The sequence below is a fragment of the Rhopalosiphum padi genome, chromosome 3 (assembly GCF_020882245.1).
Source record: "Rhopalosiphum padi isolate XX-2018 chromosome 3, ASM2088224v1, whole genome shotgun sequence".
Classification (NCBI taxonomy): domain Eukaryota; kingdom Metazoa; phylum Arthropoda; class Insecta; order Hemiptera; family Aphididae; genus Rhopalosiphum; species Rhopalosiphum padi.
This window is the reverse complement of record NC_083599.1, coordinates 80,169,650-80,196,349: the sequence shown is the minus strand read 5'-3', so window position 1 is coordinate 80,196,349 and position 26,700 is coordinate 80,169,650. Positions and strand designations below refer to the sequence as shown.

At 26.8% G+C, this 26,700-nt stretch overlaps 3 protein-coding genes and 2 pseudogenes across 3 annotated transcripts; 3 read left to right on the top strand and 2 right to left on the bottom strand.

The window, feature by feature from the left end:
- Positions 1 to 1,389: 1,389 nt before the first annotated feature.
- LOC132926060 (uncharacterized) lies at positions 1,390 to 6,087 on the bottom strand (the record flags this gene model as incomplete). The annotated part of the gene is given in 3 exon segments (XM_060990406.1): positions 1,390 to 3,363; positions 3,365 to 3,845; positions 6,023 to 6,087. Coding segments are annotated over 2 exon segments (2,448 nt in total), but the record flags the coding sequence as incomplete, so codon positions are not given.
- Positions 6,088 to 6,876: 789 nt separating this feature from the next.
- On the top strand, positions 6,877 to 8,287 carry LOC132927807 (uncharacterized). Its single transcript, XM_060992393.1, has 4 exons — positions 6,877 to 7,373; positions 7,579 to 7,677; positions 7,741 to 7,937; positions 8,074 to 8,287. The coding sequence occupies exons 1-4, from the start codon at positions 7,320 to 7,322 to the stop codon at positions 8,216 to 8,218; spliced, it is 495 nt and encodes a 164-aa protein (XP_060848376.1). The 5' UTR covers positions 6,877 to 7,319; the 3' UTR covers positions 8,219 to 8,287.
- A 3,081-nt stretch (positions 8,288 to 11,368) lies between these two features.
- On the top strand, positions 11,369 to 12,513 carry LOC132924515 (uncharacterized; annotated as a pseudogene).
- Positions 12,514 to 12,673: 160 nt separating this feature from the next.
- Positions 12,674 to 13,941, top strand: LOC132926059 (zinc finger MYM-type protein 1-like; annotated as a pseudogene).
- Positions 13,942 to 19,186: 5,245 nt separating this feature from the next.
- LOC132926058 (uncharacterized) lies at positions 19,187 to 23,260 on the bottom strand. The gene is made up of 8 exons (XM_060990405.1): positions 23,208 to 23,260; positions 22,909 to 23,127; positions 22,649 to 22,839; positions 21,272 to 21,423; positions 20,941 to 21,147; positions 20,423 to 20,619; positions 20,188 to 20,327; positions 19,187 to 19,722 (listed from the first exon to the last, which is right to left on the bottom strand). The coding sequence occupies exons 1-8, from the start codon at positions 23,258 to 23,260 to the stop codon at positions 19,187 to 19,189; spliced, it is 1,695 nt and encodes a 564-aa protein (XP_060846388.1).
- Positions 23,261 to 26,700: the final 3,440 nt, after the last annotated feature.

Sequence of the window (26,700 nt, the reverse complement as noted above, 5' to 3'; positions counted from 1 at the left end):
CCGAATTGGACAACGGAAATTTTTACAATAACAAAAGTTTTACATACAAACCCGATAACTTATCAACTAAAGGATGAATCAAATAATATAATTCTAGGAGGTTTTTATGAACAAGAAATTAAATTAACTGATTTCCCGAACACCTTTTTAATTGAGCGTATTATAAAAAAAGTTAAAGATAAAATGCTTGTTAAAAGGATGGGTTTCGATTCAAGTCATAATTCGTGGATATCGTCAGCAGATATTTTAAAATAAAGATTTTTTTTAATGTATGTAATTTATTTTTTTATTTATTATTATTATTATTTTTTAATTTTGTAATGTCCATACGCTAGTGTCTTAATCCCATCATTCATTATATAACGTTTATCATCGTTAGCACTTAATACAAGTTTATTCATTGTTTTAGAATGGACGATATGTTTATTCGATTGAATAAAATTCATGTTTCTACATGTTTGTTTATCATCAACATTTTTATGGTTTATATATGCATTTAATATTTCTTTATAATGTCTAAATTGCATATGTTTTTCAATTACATATTTTTTTACACCTTTAGCTTTTTTTACCTCAATGTCGTCCACAGTTCTGTAAGCGTATAATTTCGGTCTTAATGAAACAAATTCTTTTAAAATTTTTCCACCCATTTCATCTTTGAAATAACCAGGCTGATTTTTATAAATTTCACTAAAACAATAATGATCGATAGGATAATTTGATGTATCAAAAAACGGTGATAAATCATATCTTATATCATTAAAAAAATTGTGTGTTCGAATAGCATATACCATAGAATCTGTATCCGAGTATAAAGAATTTATTTTGTTACCATATTTTTTTTTTCATTACATTATAATGAAAATCATACATAAATGTTTTTGAAACATCTAAAATTGCGAATCCTACATAAATTGCTTTATCAAATTTAATAGTTTCCTTATGTTGATGAATAGCCATAAGATTTTCAGAGTATATAGTTCTATCTTTAAAGTTAGTTTTCATCATTAATTTACTTGCTTTTCTAGTTGATGAAACCAACTTTAAAGAAATTCTAGCACGCACATTTTCCATACATTTACCAAAAACACTATTAATTAATAACTTCCAAAAATTTTTTTCAAAGTTGTTTTTAGCTTTTACTCTCATATTTGTACAGAGTTCAATATATGGGGCCATCCATTTACTTTGTGAAAATCGGATAGCTCGATGAATTTTTTTTAATTTAAGTCCATTAGCAATTGCTTGTTTCAAATTTTTATAGTGTATAATATAATTTTTTTTCGGTGATAACGTAGTAATTAATTTTTTAACTTTTGAATTTGGAGGACATTCGTTTAAAGGTAAAAATGGAAAATCGTTATGTTTTTTATGTAAATATTTAAGGTAATCAATATCGACTTCTAATATATAACCAACTTTTGAATCGTTTGGAATTTTTGTAACATCTATATCCAAGTCATCAACCCATTCAAAATCTTTAAAAGGTAGTTCAGTTAACATCGACTTTCCATATAAATTCACGCAATCGAGATACGTTAACCATGTAATTGGTTTATTCGGATTATAGTTCAAACCTTTAATGTTTGGTATGTTCGCTTTAGCATATCTTTTAGTTGATTGAGTTATTCCACCTCGGATCGAATTTTCGAAATACAAAAGCATGTTAAAGTCTTTTAATCTTTCTAATTTAACCTTAGTATATTTAAGCATACAATCAAAAGCAAATCCTGGAGCAGTCATATAATGAGCAGGATCTAGTTTAAGAGTAGATAAACATAAATCTCTAAAATTTTCAAATACATCCGTTAATATACTTACATCAGTTTTCAAGTAAAGGTCGCTATATTCACCCAAAGTTTTTAAATCGAATACTCTCCATATTTTTTTAGCATGAGAATAATCATCATCATTAATTTCTTCATCTTTTAAAGAGTTATAAAATACAGATTTCGGAGGCAAACGAGTTTCATTTAATTTACTCCAACTATCAATATATTCATAAGGAAAAACCCCTTTTCGTGTGACTAAATCTAATTTTTTATTAGAAAATATTTTTAGAGTTTCTCTAAACCTTGATTTATCTTCAGACAAATTTTCTGCAAGTTCGCTTAATGAGGAGGCCATAAAACGGAATGTGTCAACAAACTTTATACTAAATCTGGGAGCAATTTCTTTGCTAAAGGATATATATTTTTCTGATGAATTCGGAATAACATGGATATCATTATTATCACAACCAAGTTCTCGAATTATAAAATGACTATCGTAGGATAAGTTATGAAAAAAAATTGGAACAAATGATGGATTAGTTATTACAAAATTACATTTAAGACAAAGGCATTGTCTATATTTACCAGTAAAATGACAGTGATCTCTAACCTTTAATAAATTATTTTTTTTAAAAGATAATAAACATTTTTCACAAACCTCCGCTCTCTGAAATTGTTTTTCTTCCGTTTCAGTCAATGTAGTCATTGGTATATTAATTTCATATACATCATTTATCTTTTTTCCAATATCGATCATATTTTCCATAAACTTTTTTGCTGCATCTTTACCTCTATACATTATTATCTTTGTTGGAATTTTAAATTGATGCAATAGCTTTTCTGTTATACTGTCATAGTCAACTTTTACATAAAACGCATAACTCATAATTTCATGTAAATGAGTAATATGGGTTTTAGAAACCTTAGATTTTTTACTACTTTTATTCAACTCTATAGTCTGTTTAGGGTTTAAAATACATTCAAAGTCAGCATAAATAACAAACGGTATTCTATTGGTTTTTTTATAACTTTTAAAATATATGAATTCATCATCTTTTCCTTCTTCAAACATTATTGGTCTTCCTAATTCATTCTTATCACACATTTGCTTATGTTTAATCAATCCTTCTTCACCCCAAAGTTTACTTTTACACGGTTTATTCCCGAAAATTGTAAAACATCTCTTACAAATAATTAACTTAGAACAATTTTTAGTTTTCTGACTTCTAATAAATCTTGAGAAATCTTTAATATAACAATAATGTAATGTTTTATCGTTATTGTATAAAAATAGATCAAAATGATTTTTTCTTTCTATTTTACTTATACATAAAGGAAAAATATTACTTTTATTATTTAAACTATAAATATTAACTGAAACATTGTTTAGACGTTCAAATTTTTTTATTTGTTTTATTGGTGTCGGAAAATCAATACATTTAAAATTTAATCCACTTTTTTTTTCTAGAATATTGAAATACGTTTGGTTAAATCGTGATTTATTCGAACGTTTATCATATTTGCTAAGTATAGAATATTTAAAACAATATTCATCTTTATTTCTAACATTTATAATGGCTTTTTTTTTTTTTTATAAATATAGGTAAATCAATATATGAACTTCCTTTCAAAGGGTTTACTAAATTAATTCTTAATTGTAACCCATCTATTGATACAAGTGACCAACCTGAACCTTTTGCAATAAATTCTGATTCCTCAGTTAATATTTTATTAAACATTCTGTTCAATAAAATAGTAAAATCAGATGAACTACATGCTAAAATGTTTGAAGTTTTAAAAGCCATATCCTGAATATCATGGGTTACTGGACGTTCGTAAACAGTGTCAACATGTATATTAAATTTTATCGATGTATTTAAACATGATTTTTTCAACTTAGAAATTAGCTTATCTGAAATATAACTAAAAAATGATTTATAGTCTGTATATTTCTTGCTGTTCTTGATGATGAAAGTTTTTGAACATTTTTTAAATCTCTCGATTTCAATCATTCCGGTTCCCGACGTATTCATACGCTGATATTTTGTAATTACTTTTCTTTTCATAGTAAGGCTATAATAAAAAAAACATTTTTTTTTCTCTTTAAATATATATAAATATTTTATTTTTATTAAATAAAAAAAATCATTGAGTAAAATAAATAATATCTAATGTTTCAAGTAATATAAATTTAATTAATAAAATCAATAGGTTCTGTTAGTGCTTTCATGTCGCGTAATAATACATAAAATTTATTGCATAGGTTATGAGTTGAATTATCTCTTTCAAAACTTGTATACGAATAAAGGGCATAATAATTTTTCACAAGCTGTTGTGTTTCCTTTAATTTTTTTATTCTTTCTTTTAAATTTTTTTCTTTTTCTGTGTCAAATGAGTATGTTTTTGCTAAAAATTTTTCATGTTTTAACATTTTAATGTCTCTTTTAATTAAAGTTAGCGCAGTTTTTCTTTCTCTCTGATCTAGTATTTCTTGTTTTTCGTTGTTATCCATTTCATTTTTTAGTCTTTTGATTTCGTTTTTGATATGATCAAATAATGGATGTGCATAATCCATTTCTAAATCCATTTTTTCTATAAAAAATATTTTTTTGTATTATATATTTTATCTAAAAAAATATGAAAAATTTTTTTTAAATATATTTTACCAAACCAACTATTGACTCGAATAAAACTTAGTTTTTAAAATAGTTTCATATGTTATTCCACACCGTTGTAGCCACCGAATTATCGGATTCGGGTCGGTTATAAATGTTAACGAATCGTCTAAGCGACACACAAAACGAGTGTAATGTGGAACTATAAAAGTCACTGGAGCTTTGCCATCTGTACGCTAGATTCATTGATTCATACAACCGACCACATCTACAGAAGGTCATTTTCTATGAAAATTTTACGAATATATGAACTATTTACAAAAACAATACTTGTCTTATTTCATATCAATAGTTGACGAGTTAAGATTGAAAATTAATGTTAACCAAATGTATTACATGCTATTTATTATAAATGGACAGTATTTTTTGAAAAACATAATTATAATATTTAATATTTATTTTATTGTTGATACAAATAGTACTCATTATTCTGTGATTAACTTAAATTTCCGCTTTTCAAAAAAACTTTTTATCTTCATCTTTATAATTATTTATATTAAAACAGTTTCATATCATTAGCAATGTTTATTTTCTATTTAGGTTCAGTGTATACCTAATATTCTTTATTTTTTTGTTAAAGTAAAAAAAATAATTCAGAATGTTGATATATTTATTTTTTTATTTTATAAAAATAACAATTAATAATAGTTTAATCAATAATAACATTAAAATAAAACTAAATTAAATATGGTTAATTGAATAACTAGTGATTTGAAATCGGACGATTATAATTTAATATAGAAACAAATTCGCAATTACCATTTTTTAGATCGTCTAGTTGATCATACAAATTTGATAAATTTTTGCGTATGCGTCTATCGCATTGTAAACCAATATAATTAGTATAATTGTACTCGCTTAAAAATGTTATTTTTTTCATCTCTTAAATTTATTATTTCTACTAGGTTCGGTATTTTTTTTTTTTATATGCCTGACGAATATTTTTATTTATTATTCTAATCTTTTCTTTTTTAATTTCTTCCTCTCTATTTGAAAATTCATCATTTTGCTGTCTTTGATTTAATTTTTCCTCGATTAATGTGTTGACATATTTGATTTGAGATTCCATTGTATTATTCTTTAATTTATAAGTATTTATATTATATATTTTTTTTATTGTTAAGTATAGATTAGGACTATTACTAGTAATAAAAATGGTTAAAAAAAAAATGTTTAATTTATTTCATTAATAGACAATATTTAAATAAAATAGACCGATAGAAAAAATTTTAAAAAAATAAAAAAAACTTGTATTAGATCATTTTTAATATTCTTTTAATGGTTATAATATTATCGATATTTCTTTTATCCTTAATAATAATAATAAAAAAACCAAGTTCATATCACAGTTTAAGAACGAAAATATTGAATTTTATCATATTATTATCGTTTATTTTGTTTTAAATAAAATGTTACCTGACGTATAATATAGGCTACATTACTGTAGCGTTATTATGATAAAAGTTGGTATTATATTCAACTATTTATTTATTTTTTAAAAAAAAAATTTTAGATTCATTATAAATAATTTTATATAATACAATAAAAACTGAAATAATAACAATAAGTACTTACATTTAAATTTCTGTAGATGTTTGAAAAAAAAATGTTGGTGTTCTGCGTATACTTGTGTTCACAATAAAACTGAATGTTTTTAAAAAAATATTTCCTTATTATATAGTACTCAATTTTCCATCTCTTTAAAAATCTTATAATCAATTGTGTTAATAGAAAGTATACTATTTTTTTTATGATATTCATATTATGTTTACAGAGTCGGAGGTTATATTTTAATACGATATCCGCATTTCTGTAATTAAGAACCTGTTATTATTGCTAAATGCTAAAATATATTAAATAGGTAAAAAAAAACTCTGGGTTTAAAGATTATATCATATAACGATAGTGACGAGGTCGTAGTCGTATAATGAACTTTAAATAAAAACATTAACGAACACGTTTCGAAAAATACTGTCAATTCTCAGAACTATGATTAATTTGAGATATTTGCACATTATATACTAAAAAATATGAAATCTGTATATCTGTAAATAAGAATAGTTATTATTGCTAAATGCCAAAATATATTAAATAGATAAAAACATCCTGGGTTTGAAGATTATAGTAATGATGTCGTGGTCGTGTAATGAACTTTATAAAAAAACCGGTTATTATTGTTAAATATATTAAATAGGTAAAAAACTCTAGGTTTAAAGATTATATAGTGACGAGGTCGTAGTCGTATAATGAACTTTAAATAAAAACATTGACTAACACGTTTCGAAAATACTGTCAATTCTCAGAACTATTATTAATTTGAAATATTTGTACATTATATACTAAAAAAAAAAAAAAATGAAATCTGTATATCTGCAAATAAGAACCTGTTATTATTGTTAAATGTCAAAATATAGTAAATAGGTAAAAAAACCCTGGGTTTAAAGATTATATAGTGGCGAGGTCGTAGTCGTATAATGAACTTTAAATAAAAACAGTCGAACACGTTTCGAAAATACTGGCAATTCTCAGAACTATTATTAATTTGAGTTATTTACATATTATATATTAAACTATGAAATCTGCTTATCTGTAAATAAGAAAAGGTTATTATTGATTAATGTATTAAATAGGTAAAAAAAAAAAAGAAATCTGGTTTTGAAGAATGTAATAACGAGGGTGAGGTCGTATAATGAACTCAGACTACTTGTGACCGGGGAGAGAACACATATATAAGGAAGCCTTTTGATATAACTTTTTCAGTCTACTTCAACGAGTCTACAGCGAGTCCATGTTTTTATACAAATAGTTTTCTATTTTTTTATTAAATTAAAATACTTTTCTAAGTACTTCTAAGTACTTCTCATTCTAAATAATGTCGGTCAATTCATTTAGGAGTGATGATGAAGAATCCTTTGCTGTAAGCGATGTAAGTATAAAAAAAAAAAAAATATGTCTATATATTTATATAGATATATTATTTTATATTTAAATAGAATCAAATATTAAGCCATAGTTGGTAAAGATAAATATAACGTTACTATTACTTTTTTAAATGTTGAAATTATTAAACATTTAATTAAAACTGTGTATAAACTAAAAAACATTAACTAATCGCTTAAATATTGTTATAGGTGGATATGATAGAAGCGCAAGATAGAAAAACTGGAACAAAACCGGGTGGTCAAAAGAGGGTATGTGAGAAAAAAAATAATGGAAAAAAATCGAAAAAAGTGAGTGATTTTACATAACCCATCAGGTGAACAAAATTATAATTAAATTATTTTTTTTAAAAGAATGTTTCTTATCGAGATAAAATTGGGAAAATGATGAAAGATCACAAAATTGCACTCGAAGTCAGAAATTCAATGAGCATTCGGCAAGACGATGGGATTTTAATTGTAAAGGCACCTGCTGACGAAAAATCGACTGACTATTGGACGTTGTCGCATTATAAAACAAAAAACATTGAGCATGTTGATTCTAAGGACAGGTGATATATAATATTATTTTACTATCGCGCTTCGAATATAACTAAATAACTATAGTATACATTAATACTATAGTTATTTATTTTTAAAGTAAGATATTATTATAAAAAATAATTTTTGTATGAATATTTTTTATAGATGGAAACATGCTGAGTGTTCGATGAAACTTTCAATAACCGATCAGGCAAAGGACCAAGCCATATCGAGTGAACTAAATGAATTGGTTCAAACACTTTTCGACCGATTTATGAAGGATTCAAAGAAAAAAATTACACGTATTTGATATGTAATAAACTATGTTTATAATAGTGGTGGAAATCATTTAATAAATAATAAAACTTTAATTACAATATATTATGTCTATTTTATTTAAATAAAAAAAAAAATAATACATTCATAGGTTAAAATAAAAAAATAAAAAATAATATAAAAATTATTATTAATAGTTAATATATAACTATATAAGCAGTATTAATAAATAATGATATATTTTTTTCGATAGCGAAATATTTTGAAAAAGTCATAATTCATAAATATATATATATTTTTTTTATTACAATATTATTAAATCCTGCAAAATCATGTTTGATAAAGAATTAAAATGAAATTGTAATAGCTCGTACATGAATGAAATATCATCACTTTGTATATTGCTATAGCTGAAATCATAATTTTGAATATATTGGTTTGTAAACTCGTTTCGTTGACAAGACAATGGTAACCCGTTTACGTCAGCCTTGATTAACGCGTAAGCTGTATCGAATGTTTTTTGGTATGATTCCAACTTTTTCTGTTTTTCAACTATATACAAGTCTATACAATGTTGTAATTGTTTTAAACGATGAAGATCAACATGAGATAATGTTATGTAATTATCATTAGAATATAAAACAATAGTTGATTGGTTTACGTTAACAGAGTAGAAAAAGTTGTCTGAAATTCTAACACGTTTACATCGAGTATGTAAATTATTAATAATTGTATTAAAATTGTTTTCACACATTAATGTGCACCACTGTTCTAGATCAAGCGTTACAACTTTTTTAGTTAATTTACATTCTAATAATATAATAATTGAAATCTGTTTATTAACTAGAAGTCCAACCGTCACACTTTTCTTGCTAAAAGGACGGATATCGAACACTGATTTTGATACAACGAGTGATGGATTCATATTATATGTTGATGAGTTCTACCAATGGTGAACACTTTTTGAACAACAATAATTTTCTAAAATATTAAAAAAAAAAAATGTAGTAAAGAGCTATTGTTTTTAAGTATGAATATGATCAGTAGGAAGCTTAGCTTAAACTAGTAATTTTTATTTACTTCTACATATTATATACTAAACCTATGGGGGGGGGTCTAGACATTTAAAAAAAAAAAAAAAATGTGAACATGTGGCCAAGTCAGATAACGAGTAAAGGGCTATTATACTTACCTACTTACCTAACCATAGAACCTGAAATTTTATAAACATTAACATATTTAATTTAAACTAGACGCGTTATCCCACTAGGCCACATGTTCACGAGGTATTATATCATGTATTAACACAATTAAATTATTTATTATAATAATAAATATTTATTTACCATAGCATAAAAAAGTTAGAAGTTAGAATCATACAATTTGTCAGAAAACAGTATCATATGACCTAGATTCACAATTACATTCACAAATGTTGTTAATATTACCGTATTTTTTTATCACATTTTCAATAAACTGATTTCCTTTTGATAATAGAACATATATACATTTCGGATTCCATCTTGAGTGTTCGATCCATGGATTATCATCTTTTTCCCAATTATGTAAGATAAGTCCACAGCAAAAACATTCAACGATATCTTTTTTTCCTGAATATATAAAACCGCATTCAGCTAATGAGTATTTATCTTGAGATGAAGTTAGTGGAAATAAATTGAATGTTTTCAATCTTGATGAAAATGTAGTATATTGTGGATGTGCAGGATATACATTGTTTCGTACTAAAGTAACAAGTGAGCAAAAATTGTTGCTAAATTTTCGAAAATTCATTTTTTAAAACTGAAAATATTCACTTACAAAAAAAATGTTTTAACAGAAAATAACAGAACTTGATCAAACGAAGGTTTATTACTAACTGAACTAAAGTGGATTAAATAAACAATTTATAACATTTTTTTAAAAGATACAGTGTAACCAATATGTATGATATACAGGGAAAAAAAATGGCTTGAGGCGGATAGTCCCGCTTGATTTTTTAAAATCTCCCTGCCTAAAATTGCTCAGAACATACATTATGGTTTTTGAAAAAACAGTGTTTTTTCGTGTTACAGGGAAAAAAAAAATGGCTTGAGGCGGATAGTCCCGCTTGATTTTTTAAAATCTCCCTGCCCAAAAGTGCTCAGAACATACATTATGGTTTTTGAAAAAACAGTGTTTTTCGTGTTACAGGGAAAAAAAAAAATGGCTTGAGGCGGATAGTCCCCCTTAAACTTTTAAAATCTCCCTGCCCAAAAGTGCTCAGAACATACATTATGGTTTTTGAAAAAACAGTGTTTTTCGTGTTACAGGGAAAAAAAAATGGCTTGAGGGGGAAAGTCCCCCTTAAACTTTTAAAATCTCCCTGCCCAAAAGTGCTCAGAACATACAAATACATACTACTGTAATTAAATATTAGTGTGCATACCCGATCTATATGCAGTGGTGTTTTTGAGGGGGGGGGGCAACAGGGGCATTCCCCCCCCCCCCGAAACTTTTTTTACGCAAAATACGTTAGCACTGAGCTAGTATTAAAAGTCAAATTTCATTATTATGCGTATTGCGTATTATGACTATTGACTAGGCAGTAGGCTTACTCGCCTATCATGCGTTCCCACCAAATATACGGTACCCAGTTTTGAAACTACAATAGTAACCGTTTCTAACATAGGTACCATGTTCTGTGTTACAATCACGGTCTTAGATTAGTTTACAATCATAGATAATAAAGAAAAATAGTTGTAATCAATATCAATTATCAATATTCTGTGATAATAGTTAATAATAATAGTAAATAATGTTCAGTCTTCAGTGTTCATCTGTTGTATAAATTTCGTATTATTTGTTTCGTAGTTTCGTACGTTAATATATCAAAATCAAATGTGCAGAAGCAACTAACCCAATGGGTGTTGAAAAAAGGTGCAAAACGTTCTGTTGATGTCATTGATGACAATTCAGAATTGAAATCTAAAAAAAATTGTACATCTGACAATAACAGTACAAATGTCAACTGTCCTCTGTTTTCAAATTCATTTTCTAATACAAAAGAATCATCAATAATGAGCCGACAGCCACTGTAAGTAAAAATATTGATATAACTAGTGATATATACAGTGTAGGCATAGGTAATTTTTTAAGGACATCTGATAACTTATTAACTGATCATGTAAAGGCCAAAATTATCAATATGGATAACGTACCTTCAAATGATTTTATTTATCCATTTACTTTGAATATCAGAAACGGTAAAAGTATTAAGAGATCATTGAGAAAAAACCATTTTGAACGATACAAATAGCTGACATATTTTAACTTAAAATCTGGTTTATTCTGCAAATATTGTGTTTTATTTATTGTCAAAGGTGGTAAGTATAACACAATAACTTTAAAAAAATTTTTTACTGAACCACTTACTAAATTTTCAAACCTAACTGGGAAAGATGGAGACTTAGAGGTGCACAACAATAATAAGTATCATATAAATGTCATATAAATTGCTGATGATTTTTTGAAAACTCTTATTAATCCAAAAAAAGATGTGTTTAATTTAATAAACAATGAAAGATTATGTCAAGTTCTTGAAAATCGAAAAAGACTAATACCAATAATACAATCCATCTTATTCCTTGGTCGCCAAAATATACCATTTAGAGGGCATCGTGAAGAAGGTAATATTTTAGATGATAGTGTTTCCTCTGTTAACATGGGCAATTTTCGTGAACTTCTAAAATATAGAATACTTGGTGGTGATTCTACTTTAGAAAATCATTTAACAACTACTCATTCAAAAGCAACATATATTAGCCCTGTAGTCCAAAATGAATTGATAGATTGTTGTAAACAAATAATAACCCAACAAATTTTACATGAAGTAAAAGAATCAAAATATTACAGTATTTTATTTGACGAAACTACTGTTATGAGTCATGTTTCTCAAATGAGTCTTATTTTGAGATACATTAAGAAGGGTGTAATTCAAGAAAATTGTATTGCATTTATTGATTGTCACACATATATGTATGGTAAAAATAAAACAGCTGATTCTAATGAACATAACATCCAAGATACTACTCATAATACTGTCATAGAACCAAAATTAACTGGTAAAATTTTGGGCAATACTGTTCTTAAGATATTGAAACATTTTTCTTTAGACCATCAATACTGTGTTGGAGTAGGTACAGATGGATGTTCTGTAATGGTATCTTCCATCAGGGGAGCTATTAAAACAATACAATCAGTTGCTAAAAACGCTATACGTTGTTCTTGTGCTAATCATACATTAAATTTAGCCATTTCCAAATCATCAACAGTTCAAAGTATAAGAAATAGCGTTGGTCTTGTAAAAGAAATTGTTTCATTTTTTAATATGTCTGCAAAAAGAAACTTTGTTCTAAAATCAGTTTTAATGGAAAACCTCACTTAAAAAGTCTATGTGAAACGAGATGGACGGACCGACCGCCACGAGAGCATAGCAATTTTTAAATCTTCAATGTCTGACATAATAGAAGCCCTGACTAAAATATCAGAATGGAATGAATTAGATTCATCATCTAAAGCTAAAACTCTTTTAACAGCTATGTGTACATGTGAATTTATAATTTCAATTAATGCCTTATCTAACATATTATGTGTAACAGCTCCTATAAGCAGAATACTTCAAGGCATTGATAATGATATATTAGCTGCATTTGAATGTATTCAAAATGTAGTAACTATTTTGGAAAATATGCGTACAAATTGTGATACAGTATTTAAGCAAATATTTGAAGAGAGCTGTTCATTAATGAAAGACTATGAAATTGAAGTAAAAACTCCAAGGTTATCTAAACGTCAAACTCAACGTTCTAATCACCCATCTGAAACTACAGAAGATTTTTATAGGGTGTCTCTATTTATACCATTGGTGGAAAATGTGTTAGAAGATTTAAAGTCACGGTTTTTAAGTAAACAAAACCAGACGGTAACAATTTTGAGTCAACTTATACCAAAATTTATTGTAGATGTAAATGATGAAAAGATTGACTCAATAGTATCAATAATGAAAAATGGTTATAGATTTGATAATGACTTATTAGAACTATTGGAAGAATCACAATTAAAATCAGAAATACAACTATGGAAATAAAAGTGGAAATCAATAAAAAATGAAGGTAATAATAATTTACTATGAAATAATTATATTATGAAATTATAAGCTTTAATTGTGTTTCAGGTGGAGATGTAATAAAATATGCATTAACAGCTATTGACCAATGTAATGGTATACTGTACCCAAATATTAAAAAAATTTTGTATATAATTGCATGCTTGCCTACTACTGTTGCCTCTGCTGAGCGTAGTTTTTCGACACTAAGAAGGTTTGATCCTTATTTCATTAAATTTAAACTAATGTTACACAAAATTTACATTTATAGTAATATTGTATTATACTAATGAGTTTAATCACTTTTATTAGCTTTACCACATATCACTGATAATTTTTAAGTATAATTTGAATTAATTATTCATAGTAAATTTCTTATCTGCTATAACTAGCTAATTTTACACTATGCCCAAATAGTGATTTGCTTATTGCTTATTTGCTTATGCATGATAATTTTATTATTTTGTTATGCTTTGCTTTTTCAACTTAGGTTAAAAACTTGGTTGTGGTCAAACATGGGGCAAGATCGCTTAGTTGGATTGGCTTTACTAAATATACACAGGAACAGAGACATACAAATAGATGAAGTTATTGATATGTTTGCTGCCACAAAAAAAAAAATATTGACTTAATAATATAATTATTTGTTTTTACTAATTGAACTACTTTAATATTGACTATTTATTATTTTATATTATTATATTATTTTTTAGGATTATAACTGTATACAAGTTAGAACCGTGTCTAACAACGAATAAAGTACCTATTGCATTCAAATTTCCTGATATTGTAACAGTGAGAGATTTTTGAATTTTGCCCCCCCTGAAAAATTATCCCAAATACGCCACTGTCTATATGACTTTAATAAATACATTATAGCACAGTCTCTTAAAATATTTTCTAAGTATTCCATACATACACATATTGTGTTTCATCAGGTAGGTACCAATCTTTTTTACAATATAATAAATATTATATAATATATACTATAAATATTATAATATAACATACTCAGTGGTAGTCAATAAGTACTATTACAAAAAACATAATAACAAAGCTGATACCAAAACATGTATATTTAACACTCGCAATATTCAAAAAAAAAAATATACCGACGTTGCCAGCAAAATCATATAAAAATAAAAAAAAACACTGGAAAAAAAAATGCAAAAAATGACTCGCAGTGTTAATCAAAGCGCCGCCGGTAATGTCGCCGGGGCGGGATTCGACCTCGGTACACCTGCCTAATCCTATCCTATCCTAACGCCTAATCCTATCGACTACAATTCGAGTTGAGGACCGACGGCAAATCTCGAGCACTTAAACCGTTTCCAAACCGTCACCGAATTCGCGTTGTACATCGTTTTACTCGTTTAATTCGTATTTCATTACACACACACACACAGACATTCTCGTTAATTTTCTTTTGAATATATTTGTAATCGATATCAGTTTCATACGTATTTTATTTATATTTATTATTATTATTGAATTAATATCGGCCAAATCGGTCGTCGCGATCACACGATAGAATTTTGGTACGCATAATAAAAGCGTGTACTACACGAATACGGAAAAACTCGGAAAAAGCTATAAGATCTGTAGAAAATCGTGTAATAGTAATAATCGTACAGTCGTCCAACATATTTTTGATAACCGGCCGGGCGCGATAATGGCGGGCCGCGGCGACCGGAGCGCATTCTTTTTTCCGTTATAGGAACTGCGGTCAGTACGGCTAGGGTTGCCATACGTCCCGGAAAACCGGGACTCTCACCGGTTTTTGACTTTGTGTCCCGGTGTCCCGAAAACATTTTTCGGGACGCCTATATGCCCCGGTTTTAGGAAAAAATTAAAATTGTTTAATTTCTACAATTTTATTTTTAAAAATAATAATTGAAATCGAGAGTCAACATGTTAATGTTAAAGATAACGAATAATTGATAAATCCATAGGCTAAATATAAAATAATAATACCGTAATATTCGAGAACAACAAACAAGTCATGTGCGCTGTGCACTATGCAGTTTACATTTTTTATTTTTATATTTTATCGTCTTATCGATAAACGATATAGCCATACGGGTGATACAGAGACAGACTAATGACTTTTACATCAGTAGAACGTAGTCACTAGTCACTCGTAGACCGTAGCCTACATTGTTCGTTTTTATTATTTTATTCGTTATTATGGCACCAAAAAGAAAATGTCACTTTCGTGATGAGTTTTTCGTTACTTGGAGTTTTATAAAAAAAGGTAGAAATGAATTTGAAGGGAAGCCGTAATTGTCCGGGAATTAATTGTTCGGAATTATAATAATCCGGAAAATAAAATGTCCGGAACGTAATATCTCTGAATGTAAAATATCGGAACGTAAAACTCCGGACTGTAATATTACGGAAAGTAAAAATACGGAATAGTAAAAGTCCGGAAAGTTAAAAATTCGGATTGTAAAAATCCGGACTATAAAAATTACGGACTGTAAATGCCCGGACTGTAAATTTCCGGAATTTAAGATTACGGACTATAAAACTACGGACTGTAATGTCTCGGAACATAAAATTCCGGACTGCAAAAATCCGGAAACCAATGATTCTCAACATTTATGCCGTAACATGCACTAATACAGTGACTATAAAAAGGTTACAATTAATACGAGTATTAAAATATAATTATTAATTCGTTAAAATCATATATTATATTGAAGTATATACCCTACCTATATAAGATGTAATAAATAAATATTATTTATTTATAACAAATTTAAAACTATCAACCTTTTGTAAGACCGTAGTCGTGCCTTATCATTCATTTTTAGTAAATTTGAGCGAACATTTTATCTGACCCTATTTATTGTTATGGTGAATGGTGATCACACATTTATATTGCATTCAAATTTAACACATCCATTGTAGTGACCTACTCACCACCAGTCCACTACTACTAGTGGCGTATATAATAAAAATAATTTCTGGGGGGGTTAAAAAAATATTTCCATTCTTAAATTCCAATTAATTATACAATCAAAATCAATGTCCGTACCAACCATACAATTCGGGAGGGGTTTGAACCCCTAATGGCCCTAACCCCCTCTGTATACATCACTGACCACTACTATATAGCAGAGTGATACCCACTTTCCCACCCTTTTTTTTATATTAATTTTAATAGTTAAATTTTAAATTATTGACTATTGAATTTTGAATTTTTTATGACGCTACCAATTGTCATACTATGAAAAGTAGATAGCAATTAAATTATGCGGTATTTATTACCTGCGTAGTATACGTCAGTGACGTAACTGAGGGCCCGCAGACCTCGCGTGGCTGGGGGACCCACGGTAATTTGGGGCCTTTGGTTAAAGTAAATTTAATTCCCGTGAAAAAAAAATTGAATAGGTTATTGCTTTTTTCAAATTAAATTAGTGTAAATCTACGCGCAGTTTAGATATAAACATTTTAGTTGACAAGTTTGACCAAAAAAATGCTAGAAGATCGCAGAAATTTAAATAAAATAATTCAGTAAAATTTAGTTATTTATATTATATTAAGCAATAATTGTGTAATATTAAATAAATATTTCTATTTTTTATCATATCATAACAAAATTTTAATTAAGATAACTAATATACTTACCTAAACAATATTTTAGGGGCCCACATTTTTTTTTTGTTACGCCACGGTATACGTATAATAATATAATATCTATTGTAGTTTGATTTTGTAGTTGGTTGTTAATAATAAATTAATAACAATACCACAGACTATCATATAGTCTGTGACAATACTATTAAGAGGAAACATTTTACAATCAATTATGGGTAAATTCAATAAACATTTTCCTGTAAATAAAATCCAATAAAATAATTAATTGATTCTGATTAAACCAAATCAACTATTAAATAAATTCAAATACCTATATAGTCAATTGTATTAATTGTGATATAAAATATAGACACGATCACAACAAAACTGAATAACGTATTGACAGTCGTAGTCGTCGCCAAATCCAAATATAGTGAATAATTAATAAAATCTAAGCCAGGTATTATAATTAATACCTACATTGATTATAAATAGTACTATATTTTATAATCAATGGTACCTAGTATTATTTTCCAACCAACATCTCAAGAGGTATTATTAAAAATATAATACGAATAGATATCGTACTTCGTGGCTATATTTATCAATTTTCGGAAATTTCGAAATCATAATCAATATTATATATTTATTAATTATTTCTCTATTTCCTACCTGGGCACCTGGCTACCTTACCTATCTTAAAAGTTAAAGGTTTTAGTTCACACATATTCGTCGACTTGTCAAGACGTACTGAATTTAAAATTTAGTGTTTCACGTAATCAAGTTATGAATAACAATTGTTTTTTTTTTTAATTATTTTTTTTTGATTATTGTGTAACTGAGTAATTGTTTTGAAGCTGTTGTTCATCGTACATTTTGTAAGTACCTACCTATATATTTTTTTGTTTTAATATTCATAATACCTATTTATTTATAATATAAATTATTTATATATTTTATTATAAATAACAAAAATCATTCAATTCTTAATTTTGAAAAGCCAGCGGGTAGTAAGTGCACCCCTTCGCGGTACCTATGTCTCTGTTAATGTTTTTCTTTAAATTCTATTAAGAAAACTTACTGTTAGGTACATAAAATTTAACCTAATTGTTATAAGAATGCGCCATGTAGAATTGCTCTGTGACGCTTGTTTTCGTAATTTAAAATTGATCCAGCATTCATCACATGACGATAACGGTTATTTTGCCAAGACAACAGAATCCGACGTAAATCATATTCTGCTACAAAAAATTTTTTAGTTGTAATGGTTATATAGCAAGAAAATAATTTTTCTCATTTTAAAAACCATATAGTAACTATTATAATTTTATTATAAGAAAATGTCCATTTTAATGACTACTTATCTTAATTTAACCATATTTTCTCATTTTCCTAAATCGAATTTATAGATGATTTTTTTAGATCAACCGAATCTGTAAATTTAGTTTGATTCTTCGCTCTACTCAATAGTGATTTAAGATAATAATTAGGTAGATATGTTTTTAGTAGATCTACCGTACTCAATAAATTTGTTAGGTTTTTGTTTTTATAAAATTAAAATTATGTGTTTTAATTGCTAAACATTTAAATTCTAGTTAATAAATTTGGGTATTAATTGAATAGTTTTAATAATAAAAATAATTTTTTTTTTTGTAAAAATATTACTTGTTTTCTAAGAAATATTAGATTTATTTCTTGAAATTGAATTTATACCCAAAAGTTTTACTACAAATTATGTTTTGAGCAGATTTAATAATATTTTATTAGTTGTATACTATATTTTATTTTAAGAAATCATTTCTTACGTTAGCAAGAGTTATAAATTAATGGGTAATTTTAATCAATTTAATTTAGTTATTCAATTTATATTAAGTGACTGATAAAATTAATATCAAATTTACTGTTAATCGTTTTAAGCGAAATAAGTATAAAACTATACAATACATCATATTTTTTAATATTTATGTATGATATAATAACATTACATAGGCAAGTATAAAGTACAATGCATGATACCTAATAATTAAATAAACATATTTCTGAGATATATATATGTATATTTTAGAAGAGAAGCATATACTTGACTTTAATTTACACTGGGCAAATGAGATAATGGAAATATAGAACTATGTCAAATTATCAGAGTTGTAAATTATTTTGAACACAAATAGCCAATAGGTACCTTTTACTTGAATTATCTTTAAATTTAAATTTATATCATATTATAATACATGACTTGGTATATTAAATAAACAAATTATTACAGACTACATGCAGTTAAGTTAATAAAAACATTCGTTGAAAAACATCAACATCCCCGCGGCATAAAGGACATCTTACAGGATATTGGTTCTCTAAGACCCCAACACATGTGGTACACAACCACGCATGTCCACATGGCAAAACAATATATTGAGCCACATCTTCTCCAGTTGTAACTATGTTACATGCCATGCAGACACTTGGCCTAATTGGGTGATTTGGTTCAGGTTCTTCATTTTGTTCTGCTACAATGTTTACCGGAGGAATTTCATCAATGTCATTTTCAGCTACTTGATTATCATCCGACTCTTCACCATTTTGAATACCCAGTGCCCAATTCCTTTGCCTACGTTCATAAGTTGCACTACAATGAGAGCATGTTACCAAAAATTGCCAAACACTCAGTATACCAGCTTCATGGTGTTCAGTTGCCCGTTTGATCCGCTTGGAATTTAATAGGTATTTTGTTTTTAAATTTCTCGTAGGTTGTAGGCCATTTTCTAGCTGAGTAACCATTGTATGGTACTTTACACTCAGTGCACATATTTGACCTAGTAATTAAAATCAACATAATTATATTATTATCAATAGAATAAATATCTACTTCTGATTCAGATCAATTTATTCTGTATTTCTGTACTATTATTATTGTTATTTCTTAAAAGATTTACTAGTTAGTCAATATATATATGTAAATTAAAGAAAAACAATACTAATAAGAAAAATGAATAAAAAGGTAAATTGGCTAATCACAGTAGGATAGCAACAATATTGTAGAATTAAATAATTAGATGTGTCAGTACTTTTAATATTTTGTATTAATAACAATAACCTTGGAATGTTTTTAGAGTTTATCTTCCAAATCACATGTTGTACATGATGCATTTAAATATTTAATCTAACTATAAACAGGGCTATATGCCATTTTAATAAAATATAAACTATTGATTACATGGTTAAATTTACTAAGAATAAATTAATAATTGTATTATTTATATTAAATGTAATATATTTACCTAGGAAAACCCATAAATTTGGATGAGTGACGGAAAATTGGTACCTTAAAGTATTGTGGAAGCTTTCAATATTATTATTTGTCCTTCTTGGGACGCCATTAACTGATAAAACGTTTACACCAACACGTCTTATCCAATAACTGTAAATATAATAAAAATATAAGGAAAGTAAGTTAGTTTAATTTTTAATTTTAATCTGTTTTAATTAAATTAAATTTGTCTAGAATTAAATTACCTTTGGTAATAGTTGAAAAGGTTTGGCATTGGAACATTATGATTGGTAGCATATGCTTTAATGAGCAAAAGCCCTTGCTCTATTTCTGCTCCCGGCAATAGAGGCAAACACATGAGCATCCTCAAAGATTTTAATGCATACTGATTTGTATTAACAGTTGCCAAATAATTGTAGGATTTCATTTTCTTCCATACAGCCTAATTAATAATTTAAACAAAAGTTGGTAAATATTAAAAAAAAAAAAAAATTACAACAAATATTTATTTTTACAATATTAAATAGATTTAAATTTGTCAACTTCATAATTTTGTTTGAAAATAATGGTACGCCAAAGATGAAAATAGGACTAGTGTAAGTATTAAAAATATGTGTAACTTAATTTAACTAATTTAATATAATTCAATTTTACCATTATAATAACAAGTGAGTAATTTAAATATATTCACAAGTTATTAATTATGGTATATATTTTTTTTTTTTATGTAACATGTAAGTGTTATTAAAATTATATTATCGACCTGGTTGTGATGAAACCAACATCCCATAACTCTTGTTCCTCTTACACCTAAAGAAGATAGAAGTGAATCTCTTAGGGCTGGTTCAAAATCTGTTATTATAACGTCTGGGTTAAGGTTAGGAAGTAGATTTTCCTTCATAAAGTCTAGAACACATTGGTAGGAATTCCTAGATTTTGATTCCATCAATGCATAAGCAATTGGTATAGACTAAAAAATGTAATTAGACATTTTTTATTATTTATTAATTAGGAAAATTAATCTTGGTTAAATTACCATAACATTAATTAATATTAATCAACTATTATTTTAAATTGTACAAATTAACACTTACAGAATTATTGATCATGCAATGAATGCTTAGAAGCTGGCTACCCATATTTGATGGGACTACTTTAAAAGTTGCGTCTGCGTGAACTTCAGTGATGTTGTGTAGTAGTACAGTATTTATCAGTTGAGGGCATGCCAATATAATACTGTATTTGCCTGTTTTTGTTATAAATTATATTTTAATTCAGTAAGTAAAATACTCTATGTATTAAGTCATAAACTAAAAATGTATTTATCAAGATAAATAACTAAAAATTAAATGTGTAACATACCATCATATTAATAAATTTCATTTTAAATTTAAAGTTTAAGGATTAGTAGTAAATCACACAATTTTTAGACTAAACTTGATGTTTTTACCACTTATGAATAAAATTGTTTATATTTTATTTAAAGTTTCTAATTATTCATAATAATTATTTTATAATTTAAATAATATATTAAAATGTTTTATTTGTAAACAGCAGAAATTTATGGATATATATAATATTTTTTTGTTTTAATTGTTATTTTATACTTTTTTTTTTCTTGTGGTATCGCCTCATGGTAGTGAACCGTTGGCCCCCAATTATTTAATGCTTGAACTTACACATTTTTGTAAATGCATTTTGGAATTGTCGCTGAACTTGTTTTTAATGTTTATAAATAATTAATTAATTTGTATTCATAAACATAACTTTGCACAGTATCTTATTTAAGTTAAATCATCTCCTAGTTCAATCTGAACCTTATTAGCATATATTTTTTTTAACATAATATTATAAAAGTACAATTATTTTAGAAACAAAACATTTTCTAAATTACTAATGGTTTTTATACAAAATGGATTCTGGAGATTCTCCAATGCATATATCTGTTAATAATTAAAATATTTTATTTTTTCAATTATATTTGATGAGGGGCATATTTCCACATAATCCGGTCCTGTAAATATATATTATTTGAGCCTGATTATTCTATTTTTATTGAATGTATTAAATTTGTTTGCAATATACACTCTTCAGTCTTCAACTGTTCAAAATTACATTTCATCAATGCTAGCTAAAAAAAAATCCATTTATATTTTTCAATTATTATTACTAAAATTACTAAAAATTTGTTATTATTTTATATTTAAATATTATTTAACTTGAATATATAAACATATTAAATACAAAAATACCATGTGATCAAGTGTTAATAATATTTAATCATCAATTTATAAATCCTCTTTTATGATTTTAAGTAGTGGCCCCTTGTTGCAATGAATAATTTTCACTAATTTAATATGGCTTAATCTATGATGGTGACATATACGATAATAGGTATTTGCTATTAAAGACTACATTTTAAATGTTTTAAGATTTATTAATGTAACTCTAAACTAATACTATTATTTTACCTTCAGGATCTCGCACACATCCACTAAATATGGAAGAACCACAACATGAGTATCTTAATAACTCCCCATTATCAAATTTTATGGATAACTCGTGTAATGTATGGGGCAAAGAAGGTAGCGAGGATCTCCTAGAAAAATGCATAATACTCTCTGCAGTCGACCAAGGATATAGGCCGGCGGCAACTTGGTGCCTAAAATATATAGTTAACAATAAGAAGCCATTTATATAGGTTTATTTTTATTTAAAGCATTTATATTACCTTAGAGCTTCTTCGTCATATATTGTTTTCAGAGGCAGGTTTTCATTTTTTGCCCGTAGTTTTAATGAATTTCTAAATATTTTCACCATATTGTCTTCATCATTTATATTTCTCGTGTGTATAATAGAATGAGATTTTAATTCTACAATTGAACCGTCTTGATTTTTTTTGGCAGTTCCCGCACAAAAAAATTCCTTTGATTTTGCACATTTATAGTAACTAAAAATATTTTAAATTGTATTCAAAATGATTTTTACAATTATCTACTTTGAATTTAGTAAAAAAAAAAGTATACTTACGTAATTCCATTATTGTGGCCATTATTTTGGTATTGATAACCATTATGGAACATGATGTGAAAAAATGTATGACGATTAAATAATTTAATTAATTAAATAACTGATTTACTGACAAGTAAATTACTGGGATGTGCACAGAGCAAAATCTTGTGAACAAATGATTTAACAATGGTTTAATATTTAAATAGTGATGTGTTATTTATGTAAACAAGAATTATTATGGTAGATTAATTTTTTAAAAATAGTCTTATTTTGATTTGATGAAATATTTAATTTTATATAATTTTTATGAAAATTATATATATATATTTTAGTGATCGATATGATTTTTGTTTATGTTGCCCCGCCAATTCGTAATCGTTTAAACTGGTTATTTTATAATGGTTTTAATACAGAATTGTTTTATAAATATCTTCGTGCATCGTAAAAATATAATTTTTCTAGTGATATTACATGTAATATATATGGCCGCGTGTGTTGTCTCCATTTTACACGACGCTTACGAGTTAAACGACATGGAAAATGTTCGTTTTCCAGTTTCAATAGTGTGCTATTAATCTTAATATTAGAGTGAATTTACCTCTATTATAAAATTTAAATGTGAGATTATTATCTAGGGCCCCACGAAGCCTTTTCTTTATTAATATTTTTAAGTAAATTATGATCATTTTAAAATATACAGTGTCAAATAGGTCATAATTTACTTAAAAATAATAATCTTACCTTTTAATTTTATAATAGGTCAATTCACTCTAATATCAAAACTAAAGGCACATTATTGAAATTAGTGAACGAACATTTGGTAGTCTTACATGTGTAAGACAGAGACAACACATGCGTTATGCGTGTAAAATGTCCTCTTAACTATGTATAAGTAATATACACTTATTTTTGTAGAATTGAATTTTTATCTTGACAAAATTATTTTCATGTTTACAATAAATATATTGTAATATTTCACTAATTTTTTTCATAACCATAAACTTAATATCAACATCGTTGCTATATACAAAGTTTGACAAGATAAATATATTATATTATTATTACGTCTAGATAAACTTGCATACTTATCTCTTTCTATATTATGTGTTTATGAGCAATATAGCAAAATTACGATAAGTACAATTTAAACTGTGGCTAGATGTTAAATTTGGAGCTTAAACACACAAACACTCGAATTTTCTTTTCAGAATATTTTCAAGATAATGTACTGACAAATTCTGTTTATAAAAAAAAATTGAAAAAGGAAAATTAAAAATGTTAAGATTTGATTTATAATATTATACAAAATTAATTTGGCATCTCAAAAATATTCTATTCATAAAGTTGGATAACTAGCTTTAAATTCAATCGTAATGCCACACTATCATTTTGGTGAAGTATGATTTTCCTATATTGGCCGTTAAACGGATATACAATGCGTCTATTATAATGTCATCAAGTCAGCCCAAAATGCCTCTGTTCGTCCTATAGGACTAATGATGAGTGTTAGGTACTTGATTATGGATAAAAAAAAGTGACATTACTCTAACAATTAAATCATATAGCTAAGCGTTAATGCTAATCTTCGTTAATAGTGCCCTGTTAAATTCTAATTCCTGTGATCGGCGATTGCTTTCTTCGTGAGTTTTTACCGTGTTTAAAGTATGTATACGATTTTAGCAAGTAGAATATGACAACTACAAAGTTAAACATAGCTCATTATGATTTTGAACAATTACACTTAGATACTTGCTTTGTGAGATATTTCACAGACCTTTATCTACCTCCATTTAGCGAGTAGTATTGTACTTATGTGTGACTTGGTGAACAATGTAGTCAGTTTCGGTCTAACACTGCCGGCTACCGAGGGCCTCTAGATATTTTGAATACTGGGGGGGGGGGGCATAGGTAATAGAAAAAAATATGTATGGAAACTTTTAATTGCTTAAAAGCCGTGACACGTATTCATACTGTTCCAAAACAAATATATAAAGGAGGTAAAGCCGGTAAAGGTAATATACTAACGATTACAAACGTGTCAATGACCAACTAAAAAAAAAGTATCCACGTGACCACGCTGCATACAGATACATTAGTGCATAGATATGTCTTTTAACCACGGTAGATTATAATCTACCGTGCTTTTAATTAATGTAACTACCAGTGTTGTTAAGTTTTTGAGTAGATATATCCAAATATTTTTTTTATGCATTCGATGCTTTTTTAAATAACTGTTTTTATTTTGGAAGTATTTTAAATACTGGATATTGCTATTAAATATTTTTTTCTATTCGTTAGATATTAAATTTTTATTTCTATTTGTAATCCTCAATAATTACAATTTGTTAATACCTTTGGTCATGGTCAACTGGGCCTAAATATAATGCTATATTTACATAGTTTTGTTAACAATATGGTCAGTTGTTATATATTTATTGGTTTAAATTGAGATCATATTACAGTTACTCAAAAATATAATTAAAAATTCGATTTATAACTGCAGAAAAAGGAATGACTTTTTCTAATTTAGCGAAAGTCTGTGACATCCATATAAATATACACATTTTAATGTACCACCTGTCCACTTATATTACTTAAATTACCTTTTTTTTTATACATTATTAGGATTTTTTACATAAGTAGCCACTAGTTTCCTGATTTGGTTTATAATATTGTAGTCTCATTTTATGTAAACAAATAAAATAACACACGGGACTATGTTACATACTTACATTATTTTTGCTATCTGCGATAAGAGCGAGGATCAGCGCTCTGTGTACGGTGGCGTAGCACCGTTGTTTGTTATTACGAGTATAATAATAATAATTTTAGTTTATAAATAAATATCTATACAGGCTGTTCGCCTATAAATAGGTATCTATAATATTTAGTATATTTCATACATTGTGCAAATTGTTTGAACGAATTATAAAATAGATTATCGAGAATAAGTAATCATTTCATAATACTATAATATAATTATTATTTTATCGGTAATTATGAATTATGATACTTACTATTACATGAGCTCATATTATGTCATTACTTGTTTATATATTATATTTCACGTTAATTCATAATATAAACTATTAAACTCAGTAGCGTGCCCATAGGGGGGGGGGGAGGTTAGGGGTTATATGCTCCCCATTGACTTTTTTTTTGCTGACTTTCGGAAAATAAATTATTGATACTAGATTTGTTACTGGTTATTGCTAAGTTATTGCTTATAAATTATATTTATTATAATATATAGATTTTATTATAATTATATACTTTATGTTCTCTCATTCTCTGTCTATTCATTTTATAATGCAATTTTTTGCAATTTTCACGTTTTTGAATTTTTTTTTAAATTTACCTAGTGTTTTAATGAACAAAATACTTAACTAAACTAAATTCGTTATTATATAAATAGATTATTTAACAATGGTAATTATTTTAATATATAAAATCTAAATACATATGTAACTTATTTCGTTTATTTTAGGAAAAAAAGCTTTCTTAAAAGTAA

Bases quoted from the DNA above. Each gene is read 5' to 3' on its own strand.
- LOC132926058 (XM_060990405.1), bottom strand. From the start codon at position 23,260: ATGTTCCATAATGGTTATCAATACCAAAATAATGGCCACAATAATGGA. The intron at 23,128-23,207 runs GTAAGTATACTT...AAATATTTTTAG, and splicing joins GGCCACAATAATGGAATTAC to TTACTATAAATGTGCAAAAT. The intron at 20,620-20,940 runs GTCGATAATATA...ATTATTAATTAG, and splicing joins GTTGGTTTCATCACAACCAG to GCTGTATGGAAGAAAATGAA.
- LOC132927807 (XM_060992393.1), top strand. From the start codon at position 7,320: ATGTCGGTCAATTCATTTAGGAGTGATGATGAAGAATCCTTTGCTGTA. The intron at 7,374-7,578 runs GTAAGTATAAAA...ATATTGTTATAG, and splicing joins AATCCTTTGCTGTAAGCGAT to GTGGATATGATAGAAGCGCA. The intron at 7,678-7,740 runs GTGAGTGATTTT...TTTTTTTAAAAG, and splicing joins ATGGAAAAAAATCGAAAAAA to AATGTTTCTTATCGAGATAA.